At 38.5% G+C, this 24407-nt stretch overlaps 1 protein-coding gene across 6 annotated transcripts in view; it reads right to left on the bottom strand.

Annotated features, from left to right (window-relative positions):
* NEBL (nebulette) overlaps positions 1 to 24407 on the bottom strand; it is a 336480-nt gene that overhangs the window by 44028 nt on the left and 268045 nt on the right. For 4 of the 6 annotated variants that reach the window (XM_057304697.1, XM_026478970.4, XM_057304696.1 and 1 more), the window contains 8 exons: positions 22150 to 22254; positions 20335 to 20442; positions 15009 to 15119; positions 12362 to 12472; positions 10068 to 10178; positions 5053 to 5163; positions 4746 to 4856; positions 1594 to 1698 (listed from right to left, as the gene is read on the bottom strand). The exons of the other annotated variants lie outside the window; for them this stretch is intronic. In XM_057304697.1, the coding sequence (XP_057160680.1) occupies positions 1594 to 1698; positions 4746 to 4856; positions 5053 to 5163; positions 10068 to 10178; positions 12362 to 12472; positions 15009 to 15119; positions 20335 to 20442; positions 22150 to 22254 (873 nt within the window). The remainder of the gene's footprint in view (positions 1 to 1593; positions 1699 to 4745; positions 4857 to 5052; positions 5164 to 10067; positions 10179 to 12361; positions 12473 to 15008; positions 15120 to 20334; positions 20443 to 22149; positions 22255 to 24407) is intronic. 6 annotated transcript variants of the gene reach the window in all.

The raw sequence follows: 24407 nt of genomic DNA, 5'->3' as shown, positions 1-24407 counted from the left end.
GCTGTCTCTATCTCTGTCGAATAAATAAATAAAATCTTTAAAAAAAAAAAAAAAAACAGCATGGAATTTTAAGCAAGTGCTAGTCTCCAAACACAAAGATGTCCTCATTCTCTTCAAAGAAAATACTGGCTCTATCATCAGAATCAAAAGTTTATTCAGTCTATTTCCCATCGCTTCTACTTATTTCTTAACCTTCCCACATGTCTCTCCACTCCTACCAGGATTCCACCCCTTTCAAAGACAAAGCAAAACAAAGAAACAAAATGTTCTCCGGAATAGTAGAATAATTATAAGAAAGGCATATGAGGACAGAACTACTCCCTCTGTGAAGATTTGGTAATTCACTGGGCCCTAATGGGGGTTGGGAGAGTACGGCCTCAGAGATGTTTTCCTCCACAAGATAAAAATCTAGAGCACCCTGGAAACACAGGAGATAAGGATGGAAACAGCTTTTTTCCCCTGATCTTTCCTGCCAGCCAGACTTTTCCATTTCTTAGCACACCTGTTCTGAAGGCCCTAAAGGCACCTGACTAGCACACCTTGGAGTTCAGAGTTTGCCAGTTTATTACGAAGTAGAAAATATTCCAAAGATCCTCAGACTTAGTAGAATTTATATTTTGATGAGACATTTACTTAACTACCAAGTGACTAATGAGCCAGTTCTACATAAAAATATTGGCTGCATGGTCAATTTTTAGAATTTTAGAATTCAAATTTGTATATCCATTAAACATAGACTCAGTCCTTTAAATAATGGTTGCAGATACAATTCCTATTCCTCAAAATAAAAATATAAAAGTTTAGGAATCGGTTACAAACTAGTAAATCCCCAAATACGTTATCTATTGCAAATCAGTGACCAGGAAAGAAATCATTTTATAGGATTATTCTCATCTCCAAAGTAAAATCTGTATGGAAGATTAAGACTTCTTTCCTAAGTAAAATTTTAAATTTCAGTTAAAAACAACTCTTGCTTGTACCACAGAAGAAAATTTGAATTTGTAATTCTAAAACAATCATGATAAATTATACATTGTAAGAACATTTGGTACTACTAAAGAGAAACAACAGGCCCAAAATGGAGTCACTTTTATTAAGCCCCATCAAGACTTAATACCTAACCTAATTGCAGTTTCAGCCTCTCCCAAGAGTGGAATTTTAAACCAATCAGTCTGGAATTTCCTGATCTGCACTAAAGACGTAATCTGCATGAGAGACCCCCAACCTTTCTCCCTAGGGGAAGGTGACCTTGTCTGAAGCAATCCTGTCTTTTCTCTTGCTAATAACTTCCTTGTCTTGCCTGTTTCTACCTATCAAAGCCTTACATTCTGTACATCTCTACTGATCGTCCTCTATTTGTTAGACAGGATACTGCTTGATTCATGAATAATTGAATCAGGCCAATTAGATCTTTACATTGACTTGATTGCAAATTTTGGTTCTTTAACAGTACTCTTATTATTTTATAGGAGAAAAGATAATATGTTTGGCAGAAAAGCCAAGCAATGACACAACCAGACAATGAGGGAAAAGGCCCTCCTTCCAGAAACAAAATTTCAAGGTAGCCACTGAAAAGCAGTAATTGCTACTCACCGCACTGATGTTTTGTTGAGTTGTCTTGATTCTCTGAATTTCAGGAGTATCTGGCACAGAGCTATAGTTAGAAAGCATCTTCTCTGCTTCGTCTTTATACTTTTTCTAAAAATATAAACAATATGAATCTGAAACGGTGTGTGTGTGTGTACACATATGAGAGACAGACAGAAAATGATGCTTCTTCTAACTCTACCATTCCACATGGCTCATATCATCATAAATGATATCTTATGATTCAAAACAGTTGTTGATGTGACAGCAAAAATAAAAGGAGTAAGTGAACAGTCCAGGGAAGCAGGCTCACCTCTTCTTAGGCAATGGTTCCCACCCTAGTCTATTCAATATATATTAGGTCTTTGTCCCTATTTCTGACACAGAGCTCCTAAAACCCTCAGAATTCCCTGTGCTGAGAGTGGTTAAAATATCTTTTGTGATGTTAATGAAGCGATTTTTGGACCACACTTAAGGATGGGACTGGTTGCCAGGGGAACCCAACAAGTGATTAGAGGATTGGAACTTTCAGTCCCAATCCCCAACCTCTGGGGAGGGGAGAGGAGCTGGAGGCTGAATCAGTCATCAACAGCCAATGAGTTGATCAATCATGCCTATGTAATGAAGCCTCCATAAAAACCCAAAAGGAGAGTGTTCAGAGAGCTTCCGGGTTGGTGAATGTAGGGAGATTTGGGGGAAATGGTGAATAAACCTGGAGAGGGCTTGTTAGCTCCGTGCCTTCTCCTCACACCTGGCCCTGTGCATCTCTTCCATCTGGCTGTTCCTGTGTTATATCCTTTTATAATAAACTGCCAATCTAGTAAGTTCTGTGAACTGCCCTCGCAAATGAATCAGACCCACAGAGGGAGTCCTGGGAACCTCTGATCTGTAGCCTGTTGGCCAAAAGCACAGGTGGCAAACTGAGTTTGCAACTGGCATCTGAAGAGGGGAGGGGGACCATCCAGTAGGACTGAGTCCTTAACCTGTAGAACTTGGTGCTGGCTTCCAGTAGACAGTGCCAGATCGAGTCAAATTCTCCAATCCCTTGCTGATGTCCGAGAATTGCTTGTTGGTGTGGGGAAGCCTTCACATACATGTGTTGGAATTGGTGACGAGAACCCAGAAGAAACCTACTCTTTCATGAGCAGCCCCAGTCCCTGTTCAGAGTAGCCCTATCGCTCCTGCAAGTAACCTGGCTCTGTATAAGCACTATTTTTCACTTCTGGATTTGTGCTTTGTTTCCTACTTTAGTAAAAGACACATTTGTAAAATGGAAAGATACTAGTATTTCTGTAGTTGAGATTAAAATCTCAATTTTCTGTCTACTAAATGTATTACTATAAGCTCCAATACAATGTAGGCAATACCTTTGACGAGTACCCACATTTAAATAGTCATAGGTATGGTTTGAAATACACATTAACTCATTGAATCAACCCCAAAAACAGAGAGTGTTACTATCCCCTCTTACAGATGGGGAAGCTGAGACACTAGCCAAGAAGTGTCAGAGCTAGGATTTAACCCTGGTATTCTGGGTCCAAAGGCAGTGAAGTTGACCATGACAGCATACTGATGCTTGTTAGGAAAGGTAGTTATTGTTCGTGTTGAGACTCAACACAGCATCATTACAATCTCATAGGTATTCCACTGTATCCTAAGTAATGAAAATTCCTTGAAGTTAGATGTATCCTTCTGTCGCACACAGACAAGGCAACGCTGTTAAGCTAAGGCAGGAATGCTGACAACTCAGGCATCACGGTTTGTAATACTATATTCGTGTGATTATTTGATCATTAAATTATTCATTCCCAAGGGCAAAACCATGTCTAATTTTGCATGTAAGTGGATGGGTGCTCAGAATGTATTTACTGAACGAATGAATGAGATTGGCATTTTTGAGAGGGTAACTTTTCTCCACTGACTCATATGACCTGTTTTATGTATTTATCTTTTTTTTTTTTAATTTATTTATTCAACAGAGATAGAGACAGCCAGCGAGAGAGGGAACACAAGCAGGGGGAGTGGGAGAGGAAGAAGCAGGCTCATAGCGGAGGAGCCTGATGTGGGGCTCGATCCCATAACGCCGGGATCACGCCCTGAGCCGAAGGCAGACGCTTAACTGCTGTGCCACCCAGGCGCCCCCTGTTTCATGTATTTATCTATAATTTTAGTCAGTTGATATAGTTAGAGTCAACTTCTCCAAGTTCAGGGGGTACCAGGACACACAGAGGACAGATGAATGTGCACTTCGGGACCATCCCAACAGCTGTGTCATCTGAGGAGGCTGAGAAGCAGACAACTAACTCCTTTGACATTTGACTCTGTCATCTGCATATGCCCTTTTGAATCAGCAGGTGTTTGGGTTCTGCTTATGTTTTAATCGGAATTTTAACAAATGTGGTCAGATTTTCTTGAAAACTATTTTCATCATAAATCCCATTAATCAAATACAATTCTTGGTCAATTTTCTATAACCATTTTAATTTTTTCATCCCCCTTTACTATTTTTTTCCATTAGGATTCATTCTTTTCCTTGTAAATTTTATAACAAAGACAATATTCACTAGAGAATTTTTTGCCCAGATCAGATATTATCAATAACTTCTTCCATTAACTATAGTCTTTTGTGGTTATATCCATATCCAGCTTTTCTAGAGCTTTTTTTCTAGAGGATGTGTGACAGGTCCACTCGGTAAATTAAATTTTACAAGAAGACAGTTCTTCTCTTAATTTTTAGTTAATATTCAATTTCACCTTCCACCTTGCACAGTTTTATTCATTCTTTGTTGGAGCTGATTATTTCAAGGATAATATTCATTTTGAAATGGTTAAAAGACAAACTCATTTGTAATCTTTTTTATGTAGTGTGAGCACTGGATTCAAGCATGCACTAGTCAAAAACTAAAAATTAAAAAGATCATGGTGTCATTGGACTCAAACAGGGGCGCTCAGACACTCAATAACATCCATTGAATTGAATTTACAGCAGCTGTCCCTTTCATGAGTGAGATCAATCAAGTTTGACCAATAGCTCCTAGAATAGAGTGTACTGACTTTGAATCCAGTGCCCTCCAAAAAATACGTCTTAGAGACACACGAAGCACATGGTGACTGGAGATCAGAAAACAGTATTCTGAGCGTCTTCACTCCCTACCAACCTGGCTATAGATCTCAGATGCCCTCTTGGCTCGCAGTATGTCCGGGATGTCCATGCTCACTTGCATTCCTTTCCCCTTAATTTCATTTTCCAAGTCTTTCTTATATTCTTTCTGAAAAAAAAAAAAAAAAAAACAAAAAAAAAAAACAAAAAATAATCTTCAGAGCTTTGCTTATTAGCCTTCCACAGCAATGCAGATACGTATGTGTTTGAATCTCAAGCCCACACGTGTAAAAATGTCATTTATACTTTTTCCATACACAATTCATCATGTCTGTTGTAAATTTTGTGTCCCGCGGGTTTCTCACCTGGCTGGCCATTTCCGATGCTTTCTTGGCTCTCTGGATATCAGGAGTGTCTGGGCCCACTTGCATGCCCTTCCCTTTTATTTCAGTCTCCAGATCTCTCTTATAGTCTTTCTGGAGAAAACAAAACATGCAATGAGGGCTCCACAAGAATGTAAAAAACTGTGGACAACTGTGATGTCATTTTCACAGCAGGATCATGGCTTTGGACTCTTATTTCTCTTATTTCTATAAAACTAGGAAGAGTTTTAAAACTCGTGGGAGGAACATGGCTTGGAGTGACTTATTCACAAGTAATCAGAAGGCTTCTGTCTACTAACCTGAATTAAGAAAGAAAGCACAGCTAACCAAGGAGGAAGTTTTTCTATTTCAATACAATAAAATTGATCAATTATTGGTTAATGTATAATTCATTTGATGAATATCAGTAAGATATAATTGTAAAACTGTCACGTTTTGCTCTGTAGTGAATAATTATTGCTGGTTTCTTCCTTGGAATCCAACCACTCTTCCCCCCATCCCCTATTTGCTCCCTGATTTGCCACTGGGCAACTCACAGCTCCCCCATGCTAGATCATTCAGCTTGGGTGAGACTGGCCCAAGTCCATGGGTCCTGCTGGGCTCACATAAACCATTATACCCATCCCTGGCCCTTCAAGATTTCTCCAGGGATGAGTGTGATTATTTTTCCACACAAGCTATCAAGAAGCTTTCCCTCTGCTTCTAGATGTGGATGGAGAAGGAAGGAGCCCCAGGAGCTGCTAAGAGCCTCTTTGCAAACAGAAAAAAGCCTGCCTGAGAACTGAAGATAGAAACCGAAACTCAATCACATTGTCTGAGCCCCAGAGCAAGCCGAGCCTAGGGCTTCCTCTACTGTTTGGTTCTAAGAACAATAAATTATCTGCTTGTTTTGAGCAGCCTGAATTGAATTACGTGTTACTTACAAAATAGTCATAATTACCCAGACACAACATGTCTCAGAGACTTGTCACATTTTAAAACTGATTATAAAAAATTGAGCGAGCTCTACACTTAAATTGTACACTTTTCACTGCGTATATATTCTTTAATGAAAAATTTTATTACAAGAAAAAAAAACTATTGACTGTATCTAATTTCATTTCTTCTAAAACAGTTATTTCCTATTATGTTGACATACTCTAGATGTGACATAACCTAGATTTGTAGATTCCCTGCAATGGCATAAATGTTGGCTTGCTTAATTGTGATACCCTAAATTTTAAAAGGTATAAACAAAGATCTCAATCTCAGAGAAATAGTATATCTTTTCCTATCTTCTACTCATAACTCTGTTTATTTTCACTACTTAGAGTATCAGTTTCACTTTTCTGAATACAGTTTAAGTAATAGCATTTAACTTTCAAAATCATAATATACCATTATTACTATGTCTACAGAAAAAAAAAATTCTAGTAAGCCTCTTGAAAGCCCCCAAACAAAGCACTTCATATGAAAGACAATGTATGTAGAAAGTGAGGCACTGATCATAGACAGCCACCAAGGTCCCAGGGTAGAACTAGGTCATTTAATTTTGCAATAGGAATGTTCAAATCTAAAAGCACTCTCAAGCACATAAATAGACTACATAGGACACTAGTTACATCATTTACATCCTAATACATAACAAAGCACCCTAAAACTTTGAAGGCTTAAAACAACATCATGGCACTTATATTCCAAGAAGGCAAGCCCCAATGACAAGAGTTTTAGAGGCTCTGCCTAAGTCAGGTTGGCTAATGTCCTATTGGCTAAAAAAAGTCACATGGTCAATTCCATAGTTTCTGGAGGGTTTAACTATTGGGAGTGAGTCACATAACAATATATACCACATTAATTTCTTGAAAAGTTAAGCCTTGAACTATAGCAAAGTCCCAAAGTTTGATTGAAATGGATAGGAGAGCCTATCAACTGGGCAAAATGGGACATGGCTAGGATGACATGCCAATGATATCTTTGGATTGCAAAGATAATAGCATGGCTGTAATCATGATGTACATATAACCATAGGACAGCTGACTCCCCTAGGCCTTTCTTTCTCCTAGCTTCTCAAGAACTGGTATACAGTCCTAAGGTACACACAGAAATCGAAAGCAGCATATCGTTGAATAAAACAAATCTATACCATTCTAAGGAAAGACATGACATTCCAATATTTCATGAAAGGAATATGTCTTAGAAGCCCGCTCTTAGGTAAAAGTATGCAAAACAAAATTTATATTATTTCCACATTGTTTTCTCCAGGGAAAGGGTGCCTTCTTTTGGCTTCAACTCTCAGGCCCATGAGGATGATTTTGATTTTTTTTTATTTCTCCAGCCTCGAATCCATCACTCCCAACCACCTTACTCCAACCCAGTACCTTGAATAACACGGGGTGTTGCCCCCTCCTAATAATGAGAAACATTTCAGAAAATTGTAAGTAGTGATTTAATAGTTTGTGGATAGTTACTTGGAAGCCCAAGGAGGCCACCATTAAAAAGTACCATTAAATCTAAGAAATGAATAACCAGAAAGAACAAACTGCAAAGACCAGGGGAAGGACTTTCCAGAAGACAATACAGCTGTGCAGAGCCTCAAGTCTGTGCAGCTGGAGCATAATCATAATGAACGAGGGAAGAGGGGAAAAAGATGAGAACGGCACGAGGGGGGCTCTGAATGCAGGAGCAAGGAGTGGGGCATTTATACTGGACATGACTGGAAACCACTGGAGAGTTCTGATAGTGAGAGTAACATAATTTAATTTAATTCTTCAAGGATGGCTCTGGCTGTTGGGTAGAGGACGGATATGAAGAGGACAATAATGGAAGCAGAATTCTGGTTAGAAGCCATTGCAGGGATCCAGGTGACAGACACAGTAGCTTGGACTGGGGTGGAGAGAAGTAGATGGACTTAAAAAAAATTTGGGGGGCAGAGTCAACAAAAGTTGCCGACAAGAGGAATCCAAGTGACTTCTGAGATCTCACTGATGCCATTTGCTGAGAAGGGAGTGGAAAAGAAAATCAGATCTGGGGAAAAATGAAGCATTCTGGTTTGGGTGGGTAATACTGAGATCCTGTTATTACATTTTATTGTCATTTACATGTGGTAATGCCTATGAGACATCAAAAGGTAAATGGCTGCGTATTCACATCCATGTTATGAAATACTTAATTTTTCTATAAGAATGAGATAGAACTTTATGAAAGAACATGGAAAAGGGTCCGTCATATTAAGTGAAAAAACCAAGCACAGAAGAAGATACATGGTTTGTAAGGCTTTTTAAGTCCATGTGTACATAAGTGTTATGTTTATCTACATACACATAAAAATAGACCCAGAAGGCTCTACAACAAATTTGCAACAATGGCTATATTTCCAGAGGAGAATGGAAGGAGGGGTCAAGCGAAAGGAGGTTTTCAAGTGCCTGTTCAGCACGCATTCCCCAACCCCCCAGCTCTGCCATTTCTAACCAAAATCCCTCTTGGCCAAGACTCCTATGCCATCCCCAGATTCTTTGTCCAAACCAATTATGACCATTGCATTCCGCTGGCCAGTCCCTAACCCTAGGAATGTAAGCAGATCCCCGGGGCGCCTGGGTGGCACAGCGGTTAAGCGCCTGCCTTCGGCTCAGGGCGTGATCCCAGCGTTGTGGGATCGAGCCCCATATCAGGCTCTTCCGCTATGAGTCTGCTTCTTCCTCTCCCACTCCCCCTGCTTGTGTTCCCTGTCTCGCTGGCTGTCTCTATCTCAGTCAAATAAATAAATAAAATCTTTAAAAAAAAAAAAAAAAAAGTATGCTGGAATGTAAGCAGATCCCAACACAGCAGCGACTCTCTGGGCAGTTAATCAGCTCCCCCTCACCCTCCAGACTTCCTGGGGGGTCAGTCCTGACCTAGCTCTTCCTAACTGCAAGGGTGACAGTACAGCTCCCAGAGTAGCCCCACTGAAACGTCCCCCAACCAGCCTTGAGGTAAGTGGGCAGCACTCCTTAACCTGCACCCCAACATTCTCTTTACAAATGTTTCTCGCAGGGCGCCTGGGTGGCTCAGTCAGTGAAGTGTCTGCCTTCGGCTCAGGTCATGATCCCAGGACCCTGGGATGGAATTCCACATTGGGGTCCCTGCTCACTGGGGAGTCTGCTTCTCCCTCTACTCTTCCCCCCTGCTCGTGATCTCTCTCTCACTAGCTCTATCTCAAATAAATAAATAAAAATCTTTTTAAAAAAATGTTTCTCACAAAATCACCTCTTCCTAAATACTCTCTATTTCAGTGACACTTTTATATTCTCAAAATTACTGGAGGAGTTCAAGAGGTAGGAACTGGTTCTGGGGTATTTCCTTCAAAAACATACACATATGGTCTGACTCCTACAACGTTGTTATCTGCTATCTATAATATCATAGCATCTAAGCCAAAACTTCTAAATTAATATCCTGTCGTTACACGCATTACATGAAGAGGAAAATATTAGATGAAAGAACACAGTCATTCAGGATATAGAACACTTCAATCCAAAATGCTAACCCAGTAGGAATTTCCGGCATGGTGATGAGGTCAATGGGGTATTTTGAGAACGTGCAACCAAATCATACAGAAATGGTTATCACTGTCATGTTAGAGTTTCAATATGTGATTTTCAAGGTCTGTTCAGAAAGTTGGAAACACAGATACGCGGAGCAGTACACGACCTATCCTTAAAGAAAACATAGTATGAGAATTTTTACCGTAGCCCAGATGAATGTGAAATTTGTTGTATTACAAAGATAAGGTAAGAAAGGGGGTGTGTGTGTTCTATTAAAATGTCTTCCCCTTAGTTTTCTTTGATATTTTTAAAGGAAATGAGTAAAGCAGAAACTATAAATTTTCAAATAAGCATGCTGATTTAGAATGGTCTCCATTCCAAACTTTTAAACTAGTCACAAAGCTCTGGGGGATTCCACGTACTAATCAGGTCGTTAATAAGATTTGTGAAGTTCCGAAATATAGGTTTTAAGGCCTCTGCACCATTCACTCGACTAACCTGACTAGCTATCTCTGAAGCTTTTTTGGCATGTTGTATTTCGAGGGTGTCGGTGCCAACTTGCATTCCCTTCCCTTTAATTTTTGACTCCAGGTCTTTCTTGTATTCTTTCTGTAAAAAAAAAAAAAAAAAAAAAAGCAACATTTTATAATATTCAGACACTCTGAGGACAAACCTGTATCTGTAATCGATGATACAATAAAATGGATGAACATATTTAAAAAGAAAAAGAAGAAGAAAACACATTTCACTTTGTACTATGAAATGATCACCTAGAAATAAATTTTCTGAACTGCTTAGAACTGTATCACTATTCTTACTGAAGAGGGGTATACGAAACTCTGAAGCTTTTTACTATACGTGGTGAGAATCTTCACTGACACCTGTGTTAGGGCTGGAGGATAGGGAGGCAGGTTTCAATGAGCTGCTGTTGTAGAAAGAAGGCTGACTTGGAGGCCAGAGCACTCAATTGCCATGTGACACTTGGAATGTTTAACGTTTCCGGTTTGCTCATCAGCAAAATGGGGGTAATAATTCCCCCATGCAGGAGCCCTCTGAGGAACAACGAGACAGCATATAACACAGTGCTCAGCACATAGTAGGTGTGCAATAACCGATAGCTTCTTTTGGTCTTTTACTCCTATACTCGTAGGCTAAGGCTGATTTACTGCTGCTCCTGCCGCCATCGTGCCACTCAACTGTATCTAGATGGACGCTGTCATTGAGGGTCTAACATAATTTTTCCAAGTATTACTGACAAGTGAGTACAAGATCTAACTCTGAATGTGGACGGCACATGTCACCATAACAGAACGATCTGTACAGAATTACTAACTTAAAAATATGTGATGACAGTATTAGCCAAAGACATCATAGTGGCTTTTAAAGTTTAAATTTATTTAAAGAACACAGATATGGCCAAAGATGATTGTAAATTTTTTTAAAACACATAACAATTTTGAATTGTTTTTTAAAGATTTATTTGTTTATTTATTTATTTATTTATTTGAGATTGAGAGAGAGAGAGCATAAGCAGAGATCAGGGAGAGGGAGAAGCAGGTTCCCTGCTGAGCAGGGAGCCTGATATGGGGCTTGATCCCAGGACCCCAGGATCATGACCTGAGCTGAAAGTAGACACTTAACTGACCAAGCCACCCAGGCGCCCCTTAAATGTTTTATACTTAAATGCAATTAAACTACCAAAGAAGTTAACTGAACAAATGTGTGAGCCTGAGAACCATACCAGATCATCAGCACATTACACTCATCTGGCCCCAGACACAATGATTAGGGCGGGTGTGGACACAGGACAGAAGTCGATCCAGTGAGATTCAACCCTAGACCTTAACTGTAACTCTAAGAAACAGAGGCTCACTTCCCATTGGGATTTCTGGCATAGATAGGAGTTATTCTACTGTTAGGAGGAGCCATCACTTGGAGATAACCTCCCAAGCCTGAAGCATTAGAGAAGACAAGAGAACTGAGAAAGAAGGAAGAGATACATCATTTGAACTCCAACCAGAAGGAAACCTGACTCTGGACTTCTCTATTCATAAGCCAAAACATTCCCTTTGTTGTTTCACCCAGTTTGAGTTGGGTTCCTATCATTTGCAGCCTGACTAATAGGGTCACCATCCCCACCATCACCTCAGTTTAGGAACCTATGGGGACACGATTTTAAATTTCTCATTGCTCAATTCAGCTAGATTCTCCTCAAAGCACAGAGCCATTATGTGATACCAAAGTAATGACATTACACAAGGATGAAAGGACTGACAGCACTTCAGAGGCATTTCATTCCTTCCCACAAATTCCATGTAAAGTGAGCAACAGTCCCTCTCACTTCATAAAGAGCTTTATGTGGGCTCATTGAGTAGCAAGGCAAGGGCTGGGGGGCTCTGTTGGGTGGAGAGCAGGAGAGCGTGTGAACCGCACTGCAGTGACAGATGGAGTTCCACTACACATGTTCCCAGTCCAGTGCCTTTCACTTCCTTAAAAACCCAAGTTGAATCTCCTACAGTTATTCTGGTTTATTATATATTTTTCTCTAAAAGGGGGGAAAGGGTCATTTTTCTCATACCACATGGAAAGGAGATGGTGGACATCTTTTTTTAAAATATTATTGTTATTTTTCTTTAATTCCTTGGCTGGGAAATGACTCCTAGGACATAGCTACTTATCATCATCTTGCACATAGAAGTTATGGAATGTATATAAAACTTTGAGAAAGGTTTACGGACAATGAAGTCAGCTGAAAAGTCATACATTCTCAGTTGCTAAATAAATATACTCACCTCACTAGCCATTTCGGATGCACGTTTGGCTCTTTGAATATCAAGAACGTCGGAGTTAACTTCCATTCCTTTGCCTCTTATTTCATTTTCCAAGTCTTTTTTATATTCTTTCTATGAGACAAGAACATTACAGTTCAAAATTTCCTGGGACACTGTTTAACTGATATACCCTGTCACGTGTTTTCTAGAGACCACAGAAAGGAGAAAATATTTCTAGAGAGGAATAAATCAGGCTCCTGAATACTTATGCTCCTCATTTTCTACAGAGACCCTATTTTCTCTTTTAGTCATGTTTAGAGTGGCTTCCAATTTTATCAGGATTTTCCCTTTCATCCTGTCTTCCAGTATATTTTGGTACCATATTGGTACCATATTTTAAAAAGATGTCTTCCTTTTAAGTGGTGAGGAAGATCTTAGGAATGGATGCTTCTTATTAATTATTTGAAGTATTTCTTTGAAAGCTGTCTATAAAATATGAATCACCGAAGATCATAGTTGAAAAAGAATTGAAAATTACAAAATCAAAAGGATGGATGTAACCAAAGTTTTAAAAATATTCCACTTTATTCAGATTCGTAAAACCAAATAATTTCCTACAGATTGATAATACATAGTTTGAATGTCATCTATTTTAATATTATATTTTAAGTAGATCCAAATGTCTCCACTAATACTTACATATAACTTGGGGTTTTTGTTCTGCTAATGAATTTCTTTTTTTTCCTACTAAATGCATTATGGAAACAGTATATATCTTGATTCAATTCAACTGAGTTGTACTTAAGACTAACTTGCCAGATAAAAGATGAGGTTTCCTTTAATAAGAAGTCATGTTCCAGTAAATTCTAGGGTTCATTTGATGTTATTTTCTCTTTGTCCAGTATAATTAAATTAGCTAGTCCTCTGCTTAACTAATAGCCTACAAGACATCGTAATGACCTGAATGTAATTTTGGAAAGAGCTCTGGAGTCAAATGACCTGGATGAAAGTTGGAATTCTTGCACTTATTCGGTCATGTGACCTTCAAAAGACTTTAAGTAACTGAGCCTTGATTTCCACACGCACAGGCAAAATGAAAATAAAAATACTTACTCTACCAATGTCAAAGGGCAATTGGGGGAATCAAGTGAAATGAAAGTATAAAACAATACTCTGAATATTCTGAACGGCAATATAAATGTAAAAACCATAATAAAGTAAAAAATGCAAAGACAATTGAAAGCTAAATGCATATACTTAGAAAGAAAAGTTATAATTTCATGAAGTCACTGAGAGTTCCTTTTTTAAAATTAGACCTCTCTATAACTGAATTAAAAGATTTTTAATCATAGTCTTATGGGCCTTTTACTATCCTGATGCATACATTCTGAATCAACACATCTAAAATAAGATTCTTTCAAAAAGAGAAATAAAAGAGAAAGTCAATGAATGGCATGTATATTGAAGTCATTTATGGACCTTAAAATAGATTTAACATTGTCATTTGTATGTAAATGATAAAGAGCTCCCCCTTTAAGATTTTCATATAAACAGTGCTTATTTTTTAAAGGGAAGACAATAGTAGGAAGTTGCCATTTGACTAGGCTTCGACTTCAAAAAATTTGAGAGGAACTAGGACTGAGAAAAGGTAGGATAGCAAAAGCACTCTTCCATAAATTATATACCTATTTCAGCCCAACATACATTACAACGGCGAAGCACATTAAATTTCTAAAAGCAGTTAAACAGTAAAGGCCAGGTGGCATTCAGATATTAACGAAGTTCGTGTGCAGAATTGTACTCGAACTTATTTTACTGATTTAAGATATTTCTTTCAGGAACAGTTTTCTTCAGTTCAAAATTCAGGGTGAAGCGGCGTTCTCTAATATTTCCCCTTAATGTAAAGAGACTCTATTTAAGCAGGGAGGTGGAAGAGCTCCGAGTTACTTTTCGGCCGTTAAAAAACAAAAACAAAAAGAAACTTTTAAAGGGATGGACCATGAGTATGATATTTTTAATTGTTCGGTTTGAAGACCTTAATGTTCAACAGATGTAATACATTAGTTGTGAGCTGAAATGCACCAATTTGGGGGGGGAGGGGAGGGGAATCCTGCTGAGAGTAAAATGAAAAATCAACATGTGTTCCTATGTCTCTATGCTAAATATTTGCCCCCTTCGAACACAATCCACTCACAAATAATGTGTCATTTATCCAAACCTTCACATTTGAGGCTCTCATTTCTGATATCAGATGTTCTGAGAATGCTGCAGAAAGGAGAGGAGTTGCAGAAAAAGCTGGTTCTAAAATGCATTTTTAAATAACTAAATTTGAAAGAATTAAGTTTGCCTCATCCATATTCAAAATTTAAAAAAAAACTGTTATAAAACTATTTATAGAGCTGTTGAGATACAAACACAAAATCAGAATATTTTTCAAGTTTTTCCAGAAATTCTAGGTGATTTCTTCCCCCAACTTTAAATGGAAATATTAACACACACTTCCCTGTTTTTAATGAAAATGAAAAACTCTGTTAATAAAGGTCAAAGTGGGAGAAAGAAGAATGGATTAACATCTCAAACAGTTAGTAGGGAATTTGGAATAAATATTTCCTGGGTTATTTCTTTAGTTTTCTTTCACAATATTTAATAGTAAATCGCAAGATCCTACCTCTTTCAGAAGGTTGGTGATGTACTTTACATGTAAAAATTCTGGAGTCTTGTCTAAATCCAGTGATGACCTTCCTTTAATCTCCTTCTCAAAATCTTCTCTGTAAACTTTCTGTTAAATAAGAGCACATAATTTGAAACTTAGAAAACACGAGCCACTGTTGGAAAGGTATTAAAACAAGAGTTCCCCGAACAAAACCGAGGTTTTTACATAATTCTACCACCTTGGAGTCTTCATAGCCACAAGAAAATCACTCCAACTTGACCATAAATTTTAGAATTCTACCAAACAAAAGCAAAATCGTCAAGTACCAGCTGCCTGTGGGAAAGCACTCAGAGGGGTGAGGCTGCTTAACACCTTACTAGTCTGTCATTGTTTGATGCCAGCCCAATTGGAGAAGAAAGCCAGTAAAGTTGGTTATTTGAGAATCACCGGACTGGTTCGTTCTAAAGGGAGTGGATCCAACCACCGGAAGACAATCTGGCTGCATAGAAGGCCATTCAAAGCACAGCAGCATAAATGTTGATATTCTCATCACCCCTTTCACTGTTAGCCTTTTGTGAACATGGCAAAGACCATCTCTAAAATGTAATGGAGGCTGAAATACATTTTCCTTTAATGATTTGGGCACTGAGACTATTTCTCTATCATCTGTGAATTAAGTTACACTGGGAGGAGTCTTATCTTCCACCTGATAAATTGTTCTCTAGGTAGGAGTTCACAACAAGGAACGGAAAGGGGAATGCAGACAGTGATTGTAGCAGGCGGACATTCATACCCTCACCTGCCCTTTTGACATTCTCGGCCACCCTTTGGCTAAGATTCCCTCAATTCCAACATTGGAACTATGGATTTGAAAACCAATGGTTACTCGCACTTTAGGACTGTAGAAACAGTCCTTCTAAATGACAAAGATCTCCATGCATGTAAAATATTTACCAGAAGCACAAAAGCCTATATATTACCAGCTAAGTATTTTATTCAAATTGCATCACAAAGATGACAAAAATAAATTCTGCATGAGATTGTTATTAATGCAAAACGAAAGGCCATTTCCAGGTTCATAATATATGAATTACAAAGATAAGTAATTGTATAAAGAAATTCTCCCAAACCATGAGGGATGAAAAGAGAGGCTTGTTGTCGTCTCTCCTACATTTACGTCACATGCAACTATTTAAAAATGATCTATGGAGAGTCACACACACACACACACACACACACACACACACAAAAGGTCACACAGATGTCCTGGAAAAACCAAAATTTAACAAAGTGATTAAGAAGTTGCACTGAGAACATTCCAAGTTAGAGGAACTATAGATATTCCCAAAGAACAATGAGAAATCGCCCTCTTCTTTATGTGGAACTAATTGAAATTATATGGTTATAAGGCTGAATCTAGGGCATTTCCAGGCCAAAAATATCTTTTTTAAAAAAGCAAAAATAGAAATTTGGGTATATTTATTTATTTCAGATAATTCACTTCAAAAAGCCCTTCTCCTCTGAAAAACATTTTACTGAAATAAGTCATTAAGGAAAGTTGATTATGACTGGAACTGGCCAATACATGACTAAGGGGAAAAAAAAACAAAAAAACCTTCGGTATGCTTTTTATGAAACAGAAGACAAAGAAAAAGCCAGATTTAAAGATTTCTTCTAGAAAACACACTGATTAAACCTATATCTGGCATTCGAAGAAAAGTGAGAGAAGCATAATTATAGGCTATCACAGAAACATGAGTGACCAGCCCCAACGTCATGAACACTCTGCTTTACCCAGAGAAGGCTTAAGATGCTCCTTGTCAAGCTTCCCTCTTAGGAATAAGAACCATCTAGAAGCCAGATGGTTCCCTTTGGGTCCACTTCATTGATCCTCTATTTATAGCCTTTTTATTTTTTAAGATTTTATTTATTTATTTATTTGATAGAGAGAGAGAGAGCCAGCGAGAGAGGGAACACAGGCAGGGGGAGTGGGAGAGGAAGAAGCAGGCTCCCAGCAGAGGAGCCTGATGTGGGGCTCGATCCCAGGACTCTGGGATCACACCCTGAGCCGAAGGCAGACGCTTAACAACTGAGCCACCCACGCGCCCCACATTGATCCTCTATTTAAAGGTATCCTTCACATCAACTTTGGTCTAACTAAGATTTTTAGATATTTTATGTTTCTAGTCTTCAGAGTATAAATTTGGTCCCAAGATATTTTCTATTGAAAGATTTCTCTCTCCTCAAGCCCTGCTGAGCAGACTTACAAATGCTGAGCCTAAAAATCTAATAGCCACTGGCTATAATTAAAGGGAAAACATGTCTCAGGCTCTGCAAAGGATAATTTCCCCCTAGCGACAACACCAGAAATCAGAATAGCAAAAATTGAAAGCCAGTATTAACAAAAGGCCCACGTAGCCCCGAGTAAGTCAATTCCATAGCATATAATAAAAGTATTACTAAAGCTGTTTGCACTTGGTGTCAAACAGCCAACCAGAAGGAATTGATCAGTTCATTTGACTGAATTGGGGTTTATTTTTGTTTTTGTTTTCGGTTGTTAATACTTTATTTTCTTTTGTGCTATGTAACCATAGCAATGGTAAAAGCGAAACACTAGTTATCAGATTTCCAAGATCGGCACAAGGAAACATGCCTACGTAGAAACAATAGCACTTTTTCTGTCTCTGTCATCTGTAGCATGAAATTTGTACTTAGGGAATCTTTCTCTTTCGAAGGTCCATCCCCAATAGAAAAAAAAAAATCAACTGACCATTTCATGTAAAGAAAAACAGCTTGGTTTACTTTGCCCATGACTCCCTGAGAAGCAGATTATCTATATATTTTGTTGTTGCTGTTTTTCAATCCATCTGGTTTTTATGACTTTAAGTTAGAGGACTACTGTTTTCTTCAATGAGTCCCTGTTTCTCGAAGGATGGTCACGGCACCACCGACATCAGAAGCTTCTGGGATCTTGCTAAATACAATTCCCAGCCTCCACTGGCGGACTCACGAAGGACCTCTTGAGGAAGCAGCGTGGGGATGTGCCTTCCCGAGAGGTGCCCTCCCTGAGACTTGTCCACAGAGGGTTTAAGTACTATAGCCACGGTGAGAAAGAAGGGGAGGGAGAAGGGGGTCTTCAGAAGAAAAAGTACAGAGAAGATCAAAGAGAGGAAAACAGGGGAACATTTCCCTCTGTGAGTAAGATGTGAAGATGTAGCTCAAACACGCAAATAACAATAGCCTGGGGCTGACGGGAAGAGCAAGAAAGCCCCGTCTGACGGTGCTGGTCTTCTCCTTAAAGGACGAGGCATGACTATCAGTGACAGCTGGGGGACCAGGAGGAGAGCGGGTTGCGAACGACACAGGCCACAGGCTCTGGCGGCTGACCCCGGAGGCTCAACCCAGAGGTTGCCTTCCAGCTTCCCCACCTGGTAACAGTGCAGTACTTTACATATTATTCCCGAAACGCAGAAAAGGTGATAATGGACGGAATGTCTGTGTCACCCCAAAATTTATACGTGGAAACTCCAGGCTACCCTCAATGTGATGGATGCATTTGGAGGTGGGGCCTTTGGAAAGCGATTAGGATAGATGAGGTCATGAGGGTGGAGCCCTCATGATGGGGTCCGTGCCCCAAACACTTTAGGAGAAAGCTTCCTTCCTCTCTCTGCTCTCCGCCACGTGAGGACACAGCGAGAAGGCACCCTGAAGACGGTCTCACCAGAACCCTGACCTGCTGGCACTCTGAGCTCAGACTTCCAGGCCTCCAGAACTATAAGAAATCAATTTCTGTTGTTTAAGCTGCCCAGTCTGTTGTACTTGGGTAACAGCAGCACAAACTAAGACAAAGGTAGTCCCGCAAGTTATCCCATTAAATGTAGGTTGTTGTCGGGCTTCTGAACTATTTCAGAATTTACCTCTCTTCCAATTCAGTTCAAACAGACAGCTAATTTCATCAAAATATTCACCTATTTCTTGATCAAACTTCTCTCAATTGGCTTAAGAAGCTATGAGATATGAAAAATACAAGTAATTATCTTCTCCTTTCTTGCTTGAAGAAAAAATTAAACAACTTGAACAATTCAACAAGCCCTGGTAATGTCTGAGTGCCATTTCCCTGAGAAGATGAATTATAAACACATAGCAGCATAAATAGCAACAAAGAGCACATACACTGTTTACAAAATTCCTATGACAGTTTCATTGTCCAGAAGTTATCATTTCTCCCTGTTTTGGTGGTGTTACTGGAGAAGAGAAAAGATGGTGCCCACAGAGCACACTTGGCGTGGGGCCGTAATCGGCTGATACTGCTGTCCGCTATTTCTGTCCCTTTGAAGTAATAACTTGGTGTACCCACAGAATCTGGATGTTGGCTGCAGAGAAAACCTTCTGTGTCTGGTGTCTGGTCCCAAAAAACGTAGGGAAAAAAAGAACAGAAGAAATTTCACTAGGACAGAGCGAAACCATTTGGGGAATATCTGGATGTGATTCAGCTTCATTTTCAGTAGAACGCGAAGTACATATGCACAAAAAATTCTTAATTGCTCTCTTCTCTTGATATTTTAAAACTTCCATGTCACTGTTTGGTTTGGGGGGGGTTGACCATGGCGGGGGGATCAACTAAATAAGGAAACAGAGAAAAGAGAATCTCTCATGATTTGATGAGGACCTAAAACATTGGCATTTACTGGATCTGTAATTTCAGGTAAGACAATTAATTTCAGGGGATGATTATCAATCTAGGGATATACCCACCTGGCATCATTACCTTGAGGGGATTAAATGAGCTGACATATATAAAGCTTTTAGCAAACTGCTTAGCACAGAGTATTTAATACATGTTAGTTCTATTGTCACTGAAATATAAAAGGTGAATAAAGCAACCAGCTCTTCATTTTCTTTTCATTTTCTTTCTACTCATCATAGTTTTACACGGACACAACCTGAAAGTCTCAACTTTACAATCATAGAATATGAAAGGGCAGTTAAGAGCTCACGTGGCCTGATAATTGTGTTTGCCAAGTGAGAAAAACGAAGGGACACAGAATCTCAATGACCCAGACAAGATGCTGGATCTAGGATGGGGATTCCTGGGCAGTGTGCTTTCTTCTAGACCCACTCAACATTCTGAATTACTTTACTAGTTCCTTTCAAATGATAAAACATCAAAAATGCATCAAACAGTTGACAACAGGGGCACCTGGCTGGCTCAGTTGGGAGAGCATATGAATCTTGATCTCAAGGTCGTGAGTTTGAGCCCCGTGTTGGGTGTAGAGATTACTTAAAAATAAATAAACTTAAAAAAAAAAAAAACAGTTGATAACAAATCAAAGGGACTCACCTCACTCTGCATCTTCTGAGCCTCCTTTGAAGCTTGATATGAGGGTGTCTCAACAAATTCAAGCATCGATTTCCCCTTATTTTTTTCATACTCTTCTTTGTATTTAACCTTCATTGAAAAAAAGCATAAAAAGCACATAAAGCTCACAAGCCCTTATACAAATAGAGCAAAGTAAAATAAACATGCCCAAGTTAATCATCCTAGTTTCTAAAAATCATATTTTATTCTGGCCATTGGGTTTGGTCACTGGGTTCCCTGTGGTAAATGACATGCAAAGAAAGTCAACAGGTGATATATAAAAATATTTAAGGGATAAAAATAATTTAGAACTACTAAATAATGTAGTTCTGGGACTTGGATGAAGTATTTAAATAGCTGGGATATATAGATATATCTCATATTTGGGGTTAGTATGTATCACTCGTGGAATACACATATATACATACAGACAGAGACAGAGAAAGAGAGAGATCCCTGTGATGGCTTCGAATCATGAACAAAGAAGAAAACATAGGTGTGATTCTCTTTCTATCAAAGGGAAGACAACGTTCTCTGGGACTGCTGACTTCTTCCAGAGATATTGGGTAACACACACACACAGAGCTTTTATATGATTGCTTTCAGTTTCATCCTACATTATTTAATAATATCATACCATGAATTATTTATTTCAATTACAACCAATTTCCATCTTATTTTAGTTTATAAAATGATCGATATTTTCTATCTCCTAATAACAGAAACTAGAATTATATGTAAGCTGTCAGAGTGATCGGCTTTTTCTTAGCAATATACCTTTTAAAATTAAATTCACAGAAAAGTTTTGATCATGATTCATTTCATTCAGAAGCATATTTTCATTAAAGTTCTTATATATAAATAATTCTTTTGAAATTGTTTCTTAAATTGTGTAATAATAGCAGTTTTAATGATTAAATACAAAAGCAGTTTTTCAATACTTAGAACTTTGTGGTAACAGGACACGTAACAGGTTTTTAAATTCCTATTTGTAGGCCTATTTTTGTTTCAGAGAAGTATGATAAAGTGATCAGTGAAAGTGTTTGAAGTATAGTAACATACTAGGATATGTAATAACATATGCTAAGATAAACCTTTGTGGGAAAAATTAAATAAAAATAAGAATATGAAGAGAAAAAAATGCACATTTCTAAACCTTAAAGGAGAGCCAATTTGTTTAGTTTTTAAATGAAGTTGGGTATCAAATCATTAAGGAATTTATGTTCCACAGGATATATCTAATAGAGTGATGTAAAATTATATCTTAATAGATGCTGGAATGACATCTTTTGCAACTACTGAAACTCAGAATAAAGAAAATGTATAGGTAACACCTTTAAAGTGTGCAGGGAAGATTTTTTTTTTTTAATTTCTTTCAGGGAATGCATAGAATTTTATAGTTCAAAGAAATCTTAATGTAAGATAGCTTTTAAAAACAACTTCTAATTGATCTGAGAAATTCTAATAAACTTTGCACCTGGAAACTTAATTTTACAGCTCAAGATGACAAATTAGCACACTATAAAAACTGAAATCATCATGAGATTTGATCATTGTTTAATTAATTGATCTATCATAAGTTTAAAATTGTGTGAAGTAACTTATTTTATGAAATGCTTTTATACTGAAGCATGGCTCTAGCTTTCCCAGCCCGGTAATATAGAGAGAGTAGTGTCTGAGATTTTCCGAAGGGACATTCAGTTTCTCAGGAGGTACGTTCTGTTCAGCAGCTGCACCTTCTGGGTGGAGGTGCGTGGCAGTGAGGGGTTAAGGGGTCCAGACAGGGAGGGCGCAGACCTGACTCTGGAGCGTGGCATTGCCTTTATGGTGCAGGTGTTCGGCAGCATCCGCGTCAAAATGATACATTCCTTTGTTTTCCTCAAAAAGCTTCCTATACTCTCGCTAAAATAGAGAACATGAACATAAATTCAGAATAAAAGAGACCAATTAGAACAACCAATACTTAGGAATGCAAACTGAAAAATACAAGCCAACAAGAGCTGCAAAGCTATCAAGTCCCATTGCAGTGGGCTGCTCTTGGAGATTTCCAGCACTGAGGGAAACGGGCAATGCAGGACAGACCAGCAGCTCTAGGTGGTCCATGTCAGGCACCCCACAGAAGCAGGGGACCATTAGCTGTCAACACAATGAAAAAGACGCTGGGGAGCAGCAACAGAAAAGCCAGTGATAGGACTCATGTGTACAAGCAAAGTGGGCAAAATAAAGGCAATTTTTCCAGAGCTTATCCTGGAACAGAAATGTATTTGATAGCATCTACAAGAAGAGAAGGAAAGAAAAGAAGAAAGAACAGAGCAAAGGAAAGCTCGAGGCAGGAAAGGAAAGAAGTTGTACACGAGGGCTCAGCCTTGAGGAAGACTGACGGGTCGTAAGGAAAATAAGAGAGTGAGAAATAATTCAACTAATTTTCCTAAAAAGAGAGGGTAGGAGGTACCTGGGAGAGAAACAGAGGAGTCTGAGTATAGTCCGTTGAATTTTTAAGGTGAAGAAATTGGATTAAGACTACTATTTAGAGTCACAGACAAAGTGGTGGATTTAGAAGAGACGCCAAATCTGGCAACCATCGGCCACCAAATACAACAGGCCGCGATGAAACAAAAATTGCTTTGTAATTTCTCTCGTTGGAGACCTGACACTTCATTATTGCACCCTATTTGGAAAAGACTTCTAGAGTTAAATGGTAACTCTCAAAGACTCAAGGCTACAGAGACTTCAGCTAAAGCTGGTTGCTCGTTCGGCAGTGAGGATTTCAGGGAAAAAGGCAATGCTGTGTAGGATGTAGGGAGAGGTAAGCCACATTTGAAAGGGAGCAGAACAGAGTTGACATTCAGGTCTTAGCAGATGCTCCAGGGATCTGAGAGTGAACAGAAGGGCCAGAGCCAGGGATGGGAAGGATGGAAGGATGCACACGAGAACTGCTGTTCCATGGAGACACAGCGACAGTCCCCAAAGGCGCTTCCAAGCAATTAGAGCACTAAGATGTGTATCCCCCAAACTCTAGCCAGAATAAAGTGACAGAGTAGAACACCCCAGGAAACTCATGAAAATGTTCCCATGGTACATCTTGACTGAAGAGAACAAGCTCTAAATTTTGGTTCCTCTGCTAATTAAAAAATATATATATACTGGAGACTTTATAATTTACTTACAAGTTAGTTTATAATACATAAATAAAATAATCATGAATTGAATGTAACAGGCTAGAATATACTCCATACCAAGTTAAAATCCAGAATTAGTAAAGCCTAGGATATTATGCCTGCTATAATGGATATAGACTAAGGAAAGGTCAATACTGTCCCCCATGATCTATTTTAGCAACAGAGAACTTCAGAAACTACTATTTAAAAAACAAAAAACAAACAAAACCTGTTTGAAGGAAGATCTGCAAAAGAATTTTCAAGACTTGCTGTTCCTTATGCAATAGTCTCTGTTGCCTCCTAGTGGGAATGACCAGAGTAACATGCAATACGTATTTTTCATTTATGCGAAGTTATAAAAGAAATTGAAATCTGCTACAGCTCTGTTTTCCAGGGGGATATGGTCCTTCGAAACTTTAATTAGTACAGCTGTTCAAACTTAAAAGGATTAATTTTGCTAGACACACTATGTGTTAAAAAAAGAAAGGTGATTTATACCAAAGACATTTAGAGGTCTTTTAAAAACAGCCATTTATAACCAACTGACAACTAATTTTGGCAGAATGTCTGTTTATTAAGCACTTTCTTATTCAATCTTTTGTGAAAATTAAGTTGCCTTTATAAATCAGCAAAATTCCAATTCTCTCCACATTAAAATTTAAAAGAGGGCAATTCTAATGTATGATAAATTTCAGCCAATGTATCATCATACAACTTTAATAAACAGATACCTCAGTGTAACACATTTGAGTCTTAAACTTTCCCTCCCGTGAAGTAATTATTCAGTCACAATTTTTCTATGGAGGAAAAAAAATCAATAAGCTAGGCGAAAACACCACCTGAATGAAGATTTAAACTTTAAAAATGGTATATACGATAAATGTAATATTTGCTGAG

This window comes from Ursus arctos, unplaced genomic scaffold, assembly GCF_023065955.2.
Source record: "Ursus arctos isolate Adak ecotype North America unplaced genomic scaffold, UrsArc2.0 scaffold_30, whole genome shotgun sequence".
In the NCBI taxonomy this organism is placed as follows: Eukaryota; Metazoa; Chordata; class Mammalia; order Carnivora; family Ursidae; genus Ursus; species Ursus arctos.
The sequence above is the reverse complement of the archived record's forward strand: the minus strand, read 5'-3'. Positions and strand labels throughout refer to the sequence as shown.